The sequence below is a fragment of the Oncorhynchus gorbuscha genome, linkage group LG15, assembly GCF_021184085.1.
Source record: "Oncorhynchus gorbuscha isolate QuinsamMale2020 ecotype Even-year linkage group LG15, OgorEven_v1.0, whole genome shotgun sequence".
Taxonomy (NCBI): Eukaryota; Metazoa; Chordata; class Actinopteri; order Salmoniformes; family Salmonidae; genus Oncorhynchus; species Oncorhynchus gorbuscha.
In genome coordinates this window covers 37774792-37787078 of record NC_060187.1, presented here as the reverse complement: position 1 = coordinate 37787078, position 12287 = coordinate 37774792, and the positions used below count along the sequence as shown (strand labels likewise).

The following is a 12287-nucleotide window of genomic DNA, read 5'->3' as shown; positions in this document are numbered from 1 at the left end:
ATCAGTCAAAACATTTGAACACACCTACTCATTCCAGGTTTATTTGTATTTTTACTATTTTCTACATTATAGAATAATAGTGAAGACATCAAAACTATGATATAACACACAGTTATTGATACTGTATATATATATATAATATATATATATATAATATATAAAACAGTGTGATATATAAAACAGTGTGCTTCTACACCTGCATTGCTTGCTGTTTGGGGTTTTAGGCTGGGTTTCTGTACAGCACTTTGATATATCAGCTGATGTAAGAAGGGCTATGTAAATACATTTGATTTGATTTAAATAAATTTGATTTGATACAAAATGTCTGGAACTTCTCTGTGACAATGCTGTAGATTCCTATGCTTTCCAGCAGAGGGCAGCAAAGGTAAGCTATTTGGGACTGTTGGCAGTGGTGCATTGAGTGAGGGAACAATCTGTGGCGCCAATGACAGCCAAACCAAAGCTTGAAAGAGAGGCAGATGTAGATAGAAACTAGAATAATATTTTTTTTTAATGTACCTTCATTTAACTAGGTAAGTCAGTTAAGAACAAATTCCTATTTACAATGACGGCGTACACCGGCCAAACCTGGACTACGCTGGGCCAATTGTGCACCACCCTATGGGATTCCCAAACATGGCTGGTTGTGATACAGCCTGGAATCGAATGGTTTCTGTAGTGATGCCTCAAGCGCTGTGATGCAGTGCCTTAGACCGCTGCTCCACTCGGGATCCCCAAATCGCTGATCATGTCACTGTTCATACAGCCTAGCTCTACTGGGAATATAGAAATACAACATGACATTTTTATACAAAGTGCATCAATTTCATCAACTGGGAAATGTAATTTCAATTCAATAACATTTCAAATAATTAATATTTTTACAATTCTAAGTCAATTCGATTTCAAATTGTCCAAACAGTCCAATTTCAATTAAATTTCAATTCCATAATTTGAACATTTTGAAATTCAAGTTGAATTCACTCTAAATCCTCCACTTCATGAGTGAATTCAATATTTTAATTGGAATTTTAAATTAAATTGTAATTGTCCCAAACCATGGTTAGCACCCTAAATCCAAATAAGATATTAGGATATACACCAAGCACACATAAACTGACCAGGTGAATCCAGGTGAAAGCTATGATCCCTTATTGATGTCAGTTGTTAAACCCACTTCAATCAGTGTAGATGAAGGAGAAACTCAATATTAGGCAGGTGTTCCTGTTTTGTTCACTCAGTGTATTTTGGGAATGTAAATGCAATTTCTCCTGTGCTGCGGCTCGAGAATAATAATTATGTGCCAGGCACCTGCACAAAGTGCAGAAGGATGATGATTCAATCATTTTTGCCATTAGCAAGTTTACAAATCCTTAGCAATAACTGCTCTTCCAAAAAATACAATGTACTGCTGTTATAATCAAATTCACATTTTACAAATATTTTAAGAACAGAGTAATCTTCTCTTAGTTCCTGATCCTATTCTAATTTATCTGCAGAAAGCACATGATGTCAGCCTTGTGATTTGGGCAATGAAGGCCCTCTAGCACATCCTGGCTCTGTTCCATTGTGACCTCTCTTCTAGCATCCAAGGTCTCTGATACATTAGCATTTTCCTGCATATCTGAGACTTGGGTCCTGATGAGAAGCACTGTCCCTGCTGGTCACCAGGCTTCCCACTGCTTCCACATAATAGCAAACTGATCTGATACACTGCACGCTTGTCCTTCATAAGTTGTTTGGAGAGCACAGAAAGGGCGAATCTCTGCGCCAGGCAATATGTGTTTGCTATGAATGAAATGACTGGCTATTAACCAGTTAGAATAATTAGACTTAGAATAATCCACATAAAATCATCCACAATATGAACAACCACAATAGCTTTGAAAGATTCAAATGTATGACATCTGATGTATATGTCTAACCAATCGATACAGTATGAACAGTCTTTGGAGGAAGCCATGAGACAACGACGAATTAAGAAAGATTATAGAGCAAGATATTCAGAAATTGAGACAACAAATCTGTACACCCAACAAAAACCATACAGTATATACAAAACATTTTGTTCACCTTTTCACATGTCAGAGGGGGTGCAGTCTGAGGACAGGTGTATACTATTTACTGAATACACCAGAACAAGGATATCTGAACCCATAGGAAATTGTGTATGGTTTTGTGAGTGATCACTCACCTGTACATAAGGTTTCTATATGGTACACAAGGTTTCATTCATGGTACTTTACATAACAAATCCATTAAAAAAATTTAACGAGTCAAATGTGTAGCAGCATTTCTTGCTTTTGAATGACAGACGAGGTTGGAAGTATCCTGTAATGTAGTTTGCATTAGAAGTCCTTCTGTACGGTGCCCATGGTTATAGCTTGGCAGTGTAGTATACAATACAGACTACTGTTGAGAATCAATGTCAGCTATCTACTGTATGCAAGATCTCTACCTGTGTGGTATTGTGGTAGCTGGATCTCAAATCCGCTATAGTGGGAGAATAGATTCAAACGATATAAATGACCAGTCCTCCTATGGGAAAACAAATAATATCATCTGTTTAAACGAGTATTGGCATTCAGCGAGCACCCTGTGATTATGTATTCATGAGTGAGGATGGAGGGTGCACTGCAGAGAGACCAGTGGAGCTGTGCAGGGGTCATATCAATAGGATTTTGGGACATCATTAACTATCATCCAGACTCTTCTGCAGAAGATACACCAATACACAAATAGCAATTGAAAAAAATCGGACTGTACCAAATCAATTAACCTTTTTGTTGTTGATACAGCCATTTACAGATTTTTAAAAATGAAGTCTTAGTAATCTGTCTTGGATGAACCCAGTGAGTTGATTTCTGAACTGACAGGGATCAGTATCAAAAAGTCCAAAGTTATCCTGTCCCCGTTTAAGTCTACAAGTAAACAGAGCGGCCCATTTTCTGTCTCAAATCATCTTCATGTTGAACTTACGGGCCCCTCCCTGTCCGCCACTGGCAGCAGGGCCATCTACCTTTCTGAAGGAGTACTCTACTGAGAAGTTATTCTTGTGCTGCCCCCTGCCCCGGCTCCATGCGAACAGCATCAGGAAACAGAAGACCACCACACCAAGGAACAAGCAACACCCCATGGCTGTGGATATCAGGATTGTCTTGAGGTCCAAGGTGAACTTGAGGAAGACCTTGGTATCGTTCAGATTGGTCTCGTTGAGGTCACCTGTGTAGTATGTGCGGTTGGCCATGAGCGCTGCGTCCAGAGGCAGCGCGCTCACGGTCAGCGTGGCAAAGTAGGTGGCGTTACCCCCGGCATTGCTGGCGATGCAGATGTAGGTGCCGCTGTCAGTCACCTGGGCGTAGCGGATCTCCAGCGTTCCCTCAGGTAAGACGATGACACGTCCAGTGCTCTTGGTAGTGATCCGACGGCGCTGGGGAGATACCCAGAAGATGATAGGTGTGGGCTCTCCCTCCGCCCGGCACACAAAGGACACTACCTGGCCCTCCCTGGCAGTCACAGGCTGCAGCTTCCTGTTGCGTATCTTGGGCTTCTGGCAGGTAAAGTGATCAAAGAGGGCAGAGTCTGAGAAGGCGCTGAGGGCCCTGCCCTGCACCTCCATGGGTCCCGCACACACTGGGGACTTCCCTTCAAAGTTGAGGGTCTTCCTGCGCTGGAGAATCCAAAGCAGGCGGCAGTCACAGGACAGAGGGTTCCCATCTACACGCAGCGTCTCCAGGGTGTTGACAGACTGGAAGGCACCCTCCTCCAGGGTTACCAGGGCGTTAGTGGACAGGTTAAGCAGGCGGATCTGCCGAAGGCCACCAAGGGCGTACGGCTGCACCGTCATCAGGTTGGTGTTGACCAGGTGTAGCTCCTTCAGCCGGACCAGGTCCCTAAGGGCCCAGGATTCCAGCACTGAGATGGGATTGTAGGAGAGATTGAGGCTGGTGAGGTGGGCCAGGCTGCGTAGGGCGGCTGTGGGCACAGAGGTGATGTTAGTGTTGGTGATGGACAGCCAAGACAGGTTGAGGCCCTGGAGGCTGTGGGGGGAGATGTGTTCCAGGAAGGGCCAATGGTCGATCTCCAGACCCCGCAGCCCGCCCAGCTTACGGAAGTTCTGGTCATCCAGGGAGGAGATGCTGAGGTAGCGCAGGCGCAGAGTGACCAGGCTGCGGAGGTAGGAGAGAGACTGGCTGGAGATGGAGGTCAGGTTGCACCTCTCAATGGTGAGCTGCCTCAGACCCACCAGGCCCAGGAATGCCTTGTTGGAGATGTAGACCAGGTCGTTGTCGCCAACCTCCAGGTTCCTCAGGCTCTTTAGATCCTGGAAAGTGAAGTCCAACAGGATGACGATCTTGTTCCCACTCAGGTCTAGTGTGGTGAGGTTGGTGAGGTGTGAGAAGGCGCCCATGGGGACCAGTTTGAGCTGGTTCCCCCTCAGCGACAGCACCCTCAGGTTCTGCAAGCTAGAGAAGGCGTTGGGCTCCAGGACACTGATGATGTTCTCACTCAGGTCTAGCTCCTCCAGCCGAGGGTAGGAGAGGAGGTCGCCATGCTCCACCCAGCGAAGCATGTTCCCACTCATGTCCAGCAGGCGTGTGTCTGAGGAGATGCTGTCGGGGAGGGCAGACAGGCGCTTGCCTTGGCAGGCCACAGACTTGAGCTTGGCCATGCACTCACAGCGCTGGGGACAGCCTTGGCTCTGAGTGGAGGCCACAGTAGTCATCAGCAGCAGGAGCAGGCCAGGCCACCCCATGCCTGGACCGGCCGCCATGCCCCCGCTCTACCTCCGCACCACTGTGGCTGGATCAGTGCACCAGACACCTGTCGACAGGGAGAGATAAGGAGAGAGGGGAGAGAGAGACAGATACAAATGAGTGCATCTCTATTCCCTCCAACAGCTGTGATCAGACACTGTAAATGAGTAAAATTACTATTACAGACTTTAATTACCTCTTTAATTAGCTAGTGCTCTGAGCCCGAGTCTCAGAGGATTACACACCATGGGAAACCTGGCCTAAGTTTCCAGTAAATGATTATTCTGTTTCGAGGCACGACCCCAGAAGATAATGAGAAGTTAATTTACTCATTATGAGTAGGTGAGAAACTGGCGTGATCTAAACACGAGTCTGTCTCACCGACCTATTGTACCCTGTTTGTCGCTCCAACATCAACCACACCGCTGGGCAGAAGATCTAGTGTTCAATCCGGGAGTGAAAATGACTCCTTAGTGTAGCTCGCAGGCAAGATCATACATCATACAAGGCTATGACCCAGCGCACAGCACTATAATACTTCCATTACATCTCCACATTGTCTCTAACAGACCATATGCATCAGAGCGTTAATCCTTTCCTAAATACATCCTTTTCTCCGATTTACCAGGACAATACCTGTGACATGGAACATCCCAGGAATAACTATTGTTATTTACTACTGCTCTTTAATCATTTGTTATTCTTCTCTCTTACTTTTTTGTAGGTATTTTCCTACAACTGCATTGTTGGTTAAGGGCTTGTAAGTAAGCATTTCACTGTAAGGTCTACCTACACCTGTTGCATTTGGCGCATGTGACAAATAACATTTGATTTGATTTGATAACATGTTCCATAACATAATATTCATTGAATGTTGGGCTTAAGGGGGGGGGGGTGTATTAAAAACCCATGAGACCTGTCAATCCCATTAGTTCATGCATGAGGAAGTCCCAGAGCAATGTGCTGTGTGTCACCTGAGCACACAGATCCTCTACTTACTACAGGCCATAAATGAACACAGTGAAATCATGAACCGAGTAGCAGATGTATGCCTGAGTATGTTCAAACACAGCAACACCCATGAAATATGCACTCAACACACAGTGCTATAAATGTATGAATCAATTATAGACTCAAATTTTCTACAGTTCCAGTGTAATGTAATGTCCTTTGCATGGGGGGGGGGGGTTAATACTAAGAATTCAGTGAACTCTAACACGGAGTTAGTCTCCTCACCTTTGACACAGTATCATATGCACACACCCAACCCCCTCACACCATCACACCCACCACAGGGAGAAGATCAGAGAGGACCAATGACACTCGAGGGGAAACAGAAAATGTCTGATGATTTTCAACTCCCACACGCTGCTGTTTCCGATTACTTAATCATTCTTTTCATGTTCCTAAGATTTACACGCTCTAATTTCAAATTATCTCAAGACGTAGAGAATAAGTATACCCATTAGTCAACCTGTCAGCCTAAAACTGATCATTTATTCTGATCGGTTTAAAGGGATAAATGTGTTTGTACAGTAGACTATAGCTTTGAAGAGATACAGGAAATAGTTTCAGATTACAGTAATCCTCAAAAGCATGTGAACAAAACGATGAGTATAGTAGGACATATTTAGGGCAGCAGTTTGCAAATGCTATCTTGCCAGGCTAAATCATTTTTGGCAGGCTCGGAGGTCCTTTGATTTTTTTCCCCCTCGGCAACAGGACTTAAAGGCACATCGCTGCCCAAACCAAGTCATCCCAACAAAGCGCTCGGACTCAACCCCGGTTCAAAATAATCCACTTCTCAAATATGTTATTGTCATTTCAGCTGAGTAAGAATACTCCCACCTATAGAGCCCCTCCACAGAGCACCCCTCCCAAAAGTCAAGAGTAAATAAACTCACAGGTCACATGATCATACCTCTTTTGTCCCCATATCTGGTGGCACTAACAAGGCCCCCACCGACCAGCACATGGACCGACCCTGCACTGTTGTTCTGTAGCAGGTGGTGAGTGTGGGTTCTTATAGGACAATTATCTCCAACACAGGAGGACTGAGCTGGGAGAGTCAGCTGGTGTGTCCGTCAGGGCTGGTTCCTGCAAGTGTGTCTTACAGAGCAGGTGTCAATTGTTAGAGTGAGGGGGAGTTGTTAGTGCTGTCTTGGGACGTGATTAATGGACTGACTAGAACTTCTCCAACTGTCCACGCAACACATACCAATTGCCATTTAAATGTTACTGCCTCGTCTTGGGAAGCCCATACACTATGTGTAATTGTGAATTAATACATGAGGTCCTTTACAGCAAAAGAAGATTATGGTGTACTTGTCTTGTTAGCATATCTTTCTGTTTGTATTTACATGGTCCAAGATCACATGTTTTGCTCCGTGACCAGAACCTTTGAAGTTTTCAAATTCATCACATTTAAGCTGCACTGGTATGAACAATGGGAGTCTAATATCATATGTCAATCCTCCAAACATGGGCAGATGTAAAAACGAATGAATAATATATGAAATCATTGCACTCATAGGGGGCACACGGCCAAGACAGATAGTTCTCCCATTTCTCCTACAGGGACCATACTATACAGTGCCAGCCAGATAAACACAGACAGACAGACAGACAGTGGAGTGGGTGGACACAGTGACCCTGAACTCATCACTTCTCTGACCGGAGCCCAATTACCCAGCAGCCACTGGAAACACCCAGAGAGACTCCAGCAAAGTGTGACTTCTCAGCTCCAAAGTACAGAGCACAGGTTAGCAACAGAGACAGATTTAGAATATAGAGTGGGTTGTGTAGCGCAGGGGCAGGGCCCACTGTGACTGTGATGTTGCCCCCAACACCGTTCCCACCTCAGCCTCGGTTCTTTGCTTCTCCTTGTTCACCTGTGTTTACGTAATGGCTATTAGTGGACAAAATGGACGGCAAATTAAGCAAATGTGCGGATTAGATGAGCTGTTTCCCAAACAATGTCTGTCCGTCCTTTCTTTCTGATACCAATTCATAGTTATGGAGTGTGAAGCCTGCACATTTTGAAACATGACAGATATTGAGAGAGGATTCCGAGAGAGAGGGGGCACTGCGGAAGCTCTGCCAAATCAAGCACATTACTCACCATGGGTCAGTGAGTCCACTGTAATATAATGTAATGTAATGCATGCAGCATCAAACCTCTCCACAGGAGAACTGAGGTAGTTGTTTATGTTACTATGGACTCTCATCCTTGACTACAGTAAGTGTTCCGAACAAATAACAGGAAATTATTTCAGAGAAAAAAAAAATCATCCCACTCAACATCTCACACCTAACATAACAGGGTTTAATGGGATCAATGTAGTTCAATCCCTGAAACAAAGTTATTTCTCTGAATATCTCTCTCGTACATCAGCAACTGTGCCACTGGGTTGAATTGACTTGGTGTGTATAATCCAGGAAGTGGCCGGAGTGATGATGATGATAATGTGTAGGCTGCTTAGCGGTAGCTAGGGAGAGGTGTGGGTGTGTGTTGCGCTCTTCAGCAGGCAGCACATCATCATCTAATCTCTCCAGTGTTTCCACTGCAAGTGATGGACTTGCATCGATTTCAGCTCCACCACCATGAACACTTACACTTTACATAAGCATGTCCTCCTCAGTCTGAAACAGCACTCGTCTATGAGGTGCCATCAGTAGCAGTAATACCAAAGGTATTTATAACTAACCCAAGATAGTTCACCTGCGTCGTTTACAGTGGGAGAAAATTAAGCATAGTGGGCAGAACAAAGCCAAGCACGAGCTAGAGAGATCATATTGATGCATTGTGACATGTATTTGCATATTTCCATTAGGGAACGCCTCCTCTGGGAAGTGCGCATGTGCACAAACTCAAGTCGACCTTGCACTCCTACACATCCACAATTTTTTTTTTTTTTAGCAAAGCTTCAAGTCGATGAAACTTTGTGCACTGTGTTCGTAACAGATTCTAGTTTTGGGAACAGAAAATGTATTGAGATCAAATGTTTCATTGATGAGGAAATTAGCAGAATGTCGGCCCAGTTACACTTAGGACCATCCTCTCCCACTACCCGCGACTGAACTTCCTGTCACTAGCATATTTGGTGGTGAGAAAACATTCCAAATGGATGCTTCAGCTTTATAGCGACAGTGACGTGTCTGGGTTACCCCTTCTGTTTGTGGTAATACCCAGCCAGCATGGCGAAGCCCTGGGGCACCTGGCATAGCAGGCCAGCCTGAAGAATGATTCTCCAGGTGGGCTCTATTCCCCAGAATGACACCTCAGAGCCACATGACAGATCACTTCTGCACAACCAGCCTGGGCCCTGGGCCCCCCACAGCAGGCAAGGACACCCTTCCACCACTGGAGGACAGCAAGCCAGGGGTGGTCTGGGGGCCCAATGTGGACAGTATGGTGACATGGCAGGTCAGGGGAAGATGGAAGTGGAGGTAAATTACAAAAACACTTAAGTTTGTTTTTGTCCTCAGGCGATATGCAAAGTAGTGTTACTGATGTCTGCTCACTCATGGATGTCATCTCATTATGTTCATGTGTCTTCAGGCTTTATAGAGGTGCAACTTTCTATTAAAATACATCAGTGATGACTTTCAATCATGTGGAGAAACCCAATGGCACACAGAGGACGGAGGTAAGACTTTGTCCAACATGCATATTTGATGATGAAGAAACAGTGGGGGATTATACGTGAGGGGTTCTCAAAACAGCCACTGAATAATTGACAAAATGTCACTTTCCAGTCATGACCCTCGACACAGAGACAGTGACCTTACCTGACTCATTAGACCCCCATAGACCCCCACCGCTGACACACAACAGATTATAGATGGGTGGATATGGATACTGTATGGATACTAGATCCATAGACAAGACAATGGTCCAGACCAGCCCCTTCACCAGCAACCAGGTGTTGGCTTTCCAATAAGGCCTGGGACTGAGGTTAGATCCTGGGACTGAGGTTAGACCCAGGGACTGAGGTTAGACCCAGGGACTGAGGTTAGACCCTGGGACTGAGGTTAGACCCAGGGACTGAGGTTAGTCCCTGGGACTGAGGTTAGACCCTGGGACTGAGGTTAGACCCAGGGACTGAGGTTAGACCCTGGGACTGAGGTTAGACCCTGGGACTGAGGTTAGACCCTGGGACTGAGGTTAGACCCAGGGACTGAGGTTAGACCCTGGGACTGAGGTTAGACCCTGGGACTGAGGTTAGACCCTGGGACTGAGGTTAGACCATGGGACTAAAGTTAGACCCTGGGACTGAGGTTAGACCATAGTGTCATATGGATATTCTTAGCAGTCTTTTCAATGTTATTTACAATCAGAATATTGTGTAGACGATTATGTTTACATTGACTATAAAGGGGTATAGTTACATTAGGCATACCTCATTGTTGGGTGGCAAAGGGTAAGCTGACATTTTGAATGGGCAGCATTGACAGCATATCGCTCTGAGGTAAAAACTGGGATAAGGTGGGGTCCTTGACAAACACTTCCAAAACAATCTATCCCTCAAAGCAAAGTCAGTTCGAGCTAACACCATAGTTTTTGCTCAAAATAACATTAAGTTATAGTAAATGTCACTCTCCAATGTCCCAAACTCCATCACCGTAATGCTACATGACATATATTCGAGTCACACATCATTTCACTCCAAAATGACTCAAAACAAACATTTTCTCTCATGCAATAAAGGGTGTGTTCGTAATTTGCCTTCATAGTGTCAGAGGGTGCTCTGGGCCATTTATAAATTCAGAGGGTTGAGACACTTGTGGCTGTGCACTCCAGATGTGGTTGTAGGCAGGCGGGGTGAGTAGCATTGCAGTCAGTGACAGAGGGTCGTATAGAGACAGAGGACTGGGCTTTGGTACAGTTAATAAGTCAGCCATGTGTGGCACCCGAGGCATGTGGGCGCCGCCGCCGGCAGTAGGACTCTAAAATAAACATCCTCTCCTTAAAGCCCCAAGAGTCTGTCAACCCTCTCTGGGGACAGGCCCAGACCTGTTACACAACATCAACACAGATACAGAGATGGAGGGAGGACTACGTGATGATAGTGCAACCCTACATCTTCATCAGAGGAATAACAAGAAGTAGACTATACAAAATAATGGGGATATAGGTGTCAGGACCCGGTTACGAACCCAGGTCTCCGGAGTGAGAAACAGTCACTTAACCAACTGAGCCACGAATAGTCGGCAGAACCCAGAAGATGAGGCAGACACAGCAGTACTTAAGACGGTGTATTTAATGAAGTAAAAAGTGAAGTTCTTCAGGAAAACATGTAACTCCACAACCTCAAAAGGAATTCCACAAGAACAAAGGTAATCCTCCAAGACAAAAAAGGTAAATCCACAAGGTGGAAGGAATAGCACAAAAAGCCTCAAAAGATACTCAAAAACAAACAAACAAGAACAAAAAACAGAATTCCACAAGAGAGTCCACCGGGATCAACAAGTGTTCACAGAGTACTAGGGCTGGGTGCTAACATACAAACACAGAGCAAAGAACTGAGGAAAACAAAGGGTTTAAATACAATCAGGGGAAACGAGGCACAGGTGCAAATAATAATGGGGATCAAGGGAAAACAAAAGGTCAAAAGGCACAATGGGGGCATCTAGTGACCAAAAACTGGAACAACCCTGGCCAAATCCTGACAGAATCCTCCCCCTAGGAACGGCTCCTGACGTTCCTACCAGCTCTCTCAGGGTGGAGGGCCCTGAACTGACGAATGAGGTCAGGGTCCAGTATGTTTTTGGTAGGAACCCAGGAGCGCTCCTCGGGACCGTAGCCTTCCCAGTCCACCAGATACTGCCAGGACCGCTGCACCCGGCGGGAATCCAGTATCCGATGGACGGTATAAGCCAGCTGGCCTCCAATGACACGAGGCGGAGGGGGAGGTCTGTCTGCCGGGACAAGGGGAGAAAAAACAACAGGTTTTAATAAGGAAATGTGAAACGTGGGATTAATCTTAAGGGATCTGGGTAAGTGTAGGCGATAAGAAACTGGGTTAACTCTCCTGGCAACCTTAAAGGGACCGATGTATTTTTGGGACAGCTTGCGAGACTCCACCCGTAGTGGTAAGTCTCTTGTGGAGAGCCAGACTCTCTGGCCGGGGCGCAGGGTAGGCCCGGGACGGCGACGTCTGTTGGCTTGTTGTTGGTACCTCTGTGAGGAACGCATAAGATTAAAACGGGTCTTCCTCCACATAAGCCGACAGCGTCTGACGAACTTCAAGGCTGAAGGCACTCTGACTTCTGTCTCCTGGTCCGGGAACAATGGAGGGGCATAGCCAAACTGACACTCGTGCGGGGACATACCAGTGGAGGAGGAGCGCAAGGTGTTGTGCGCGTATTCGGCCCAAACAATGAAGGACGACCATGTGGACGGGTTGTTACGAGTCATACATCGGAGGGTGGTTTCCAGCTCTTGATTCATCCTCTCAGTTTGGCAGTTGGACTCCGGATGGTACCCTGAAGATAGACTGGCAGAAGCCCCCATGAGTTGGCAGAAGG

The 12287-nt window shown here is 45.8% G+C and overlaps 1 protein-coding gene across 1 annotated transcript in view; it reads right to left on the bottom strand.

Annotated features, from left to right (window-relative positions):
* Positions 1–202: 202 nt before the first annotated feature.
* Positions 203–12287, bottom strand: part of lingo3a (leucine rich repeat and Ig domain containing 3a) — a 42208-nt gene continuing 30123 nt past the window's right edge. The window contains exon 2 of the mRNA XM_046301313.1: positions 203–4824. Within this exon, the coding sequence (XP_046157269.1) occupies positions 2954–4774 (1821 nt within the window). The 5' untranslated portion in view covers positions 4775–4824 and the 3' untranslated portion in view covers positions 203–2953. The remainder of the gene's footprint in view (positions 4825–12287) is intronic.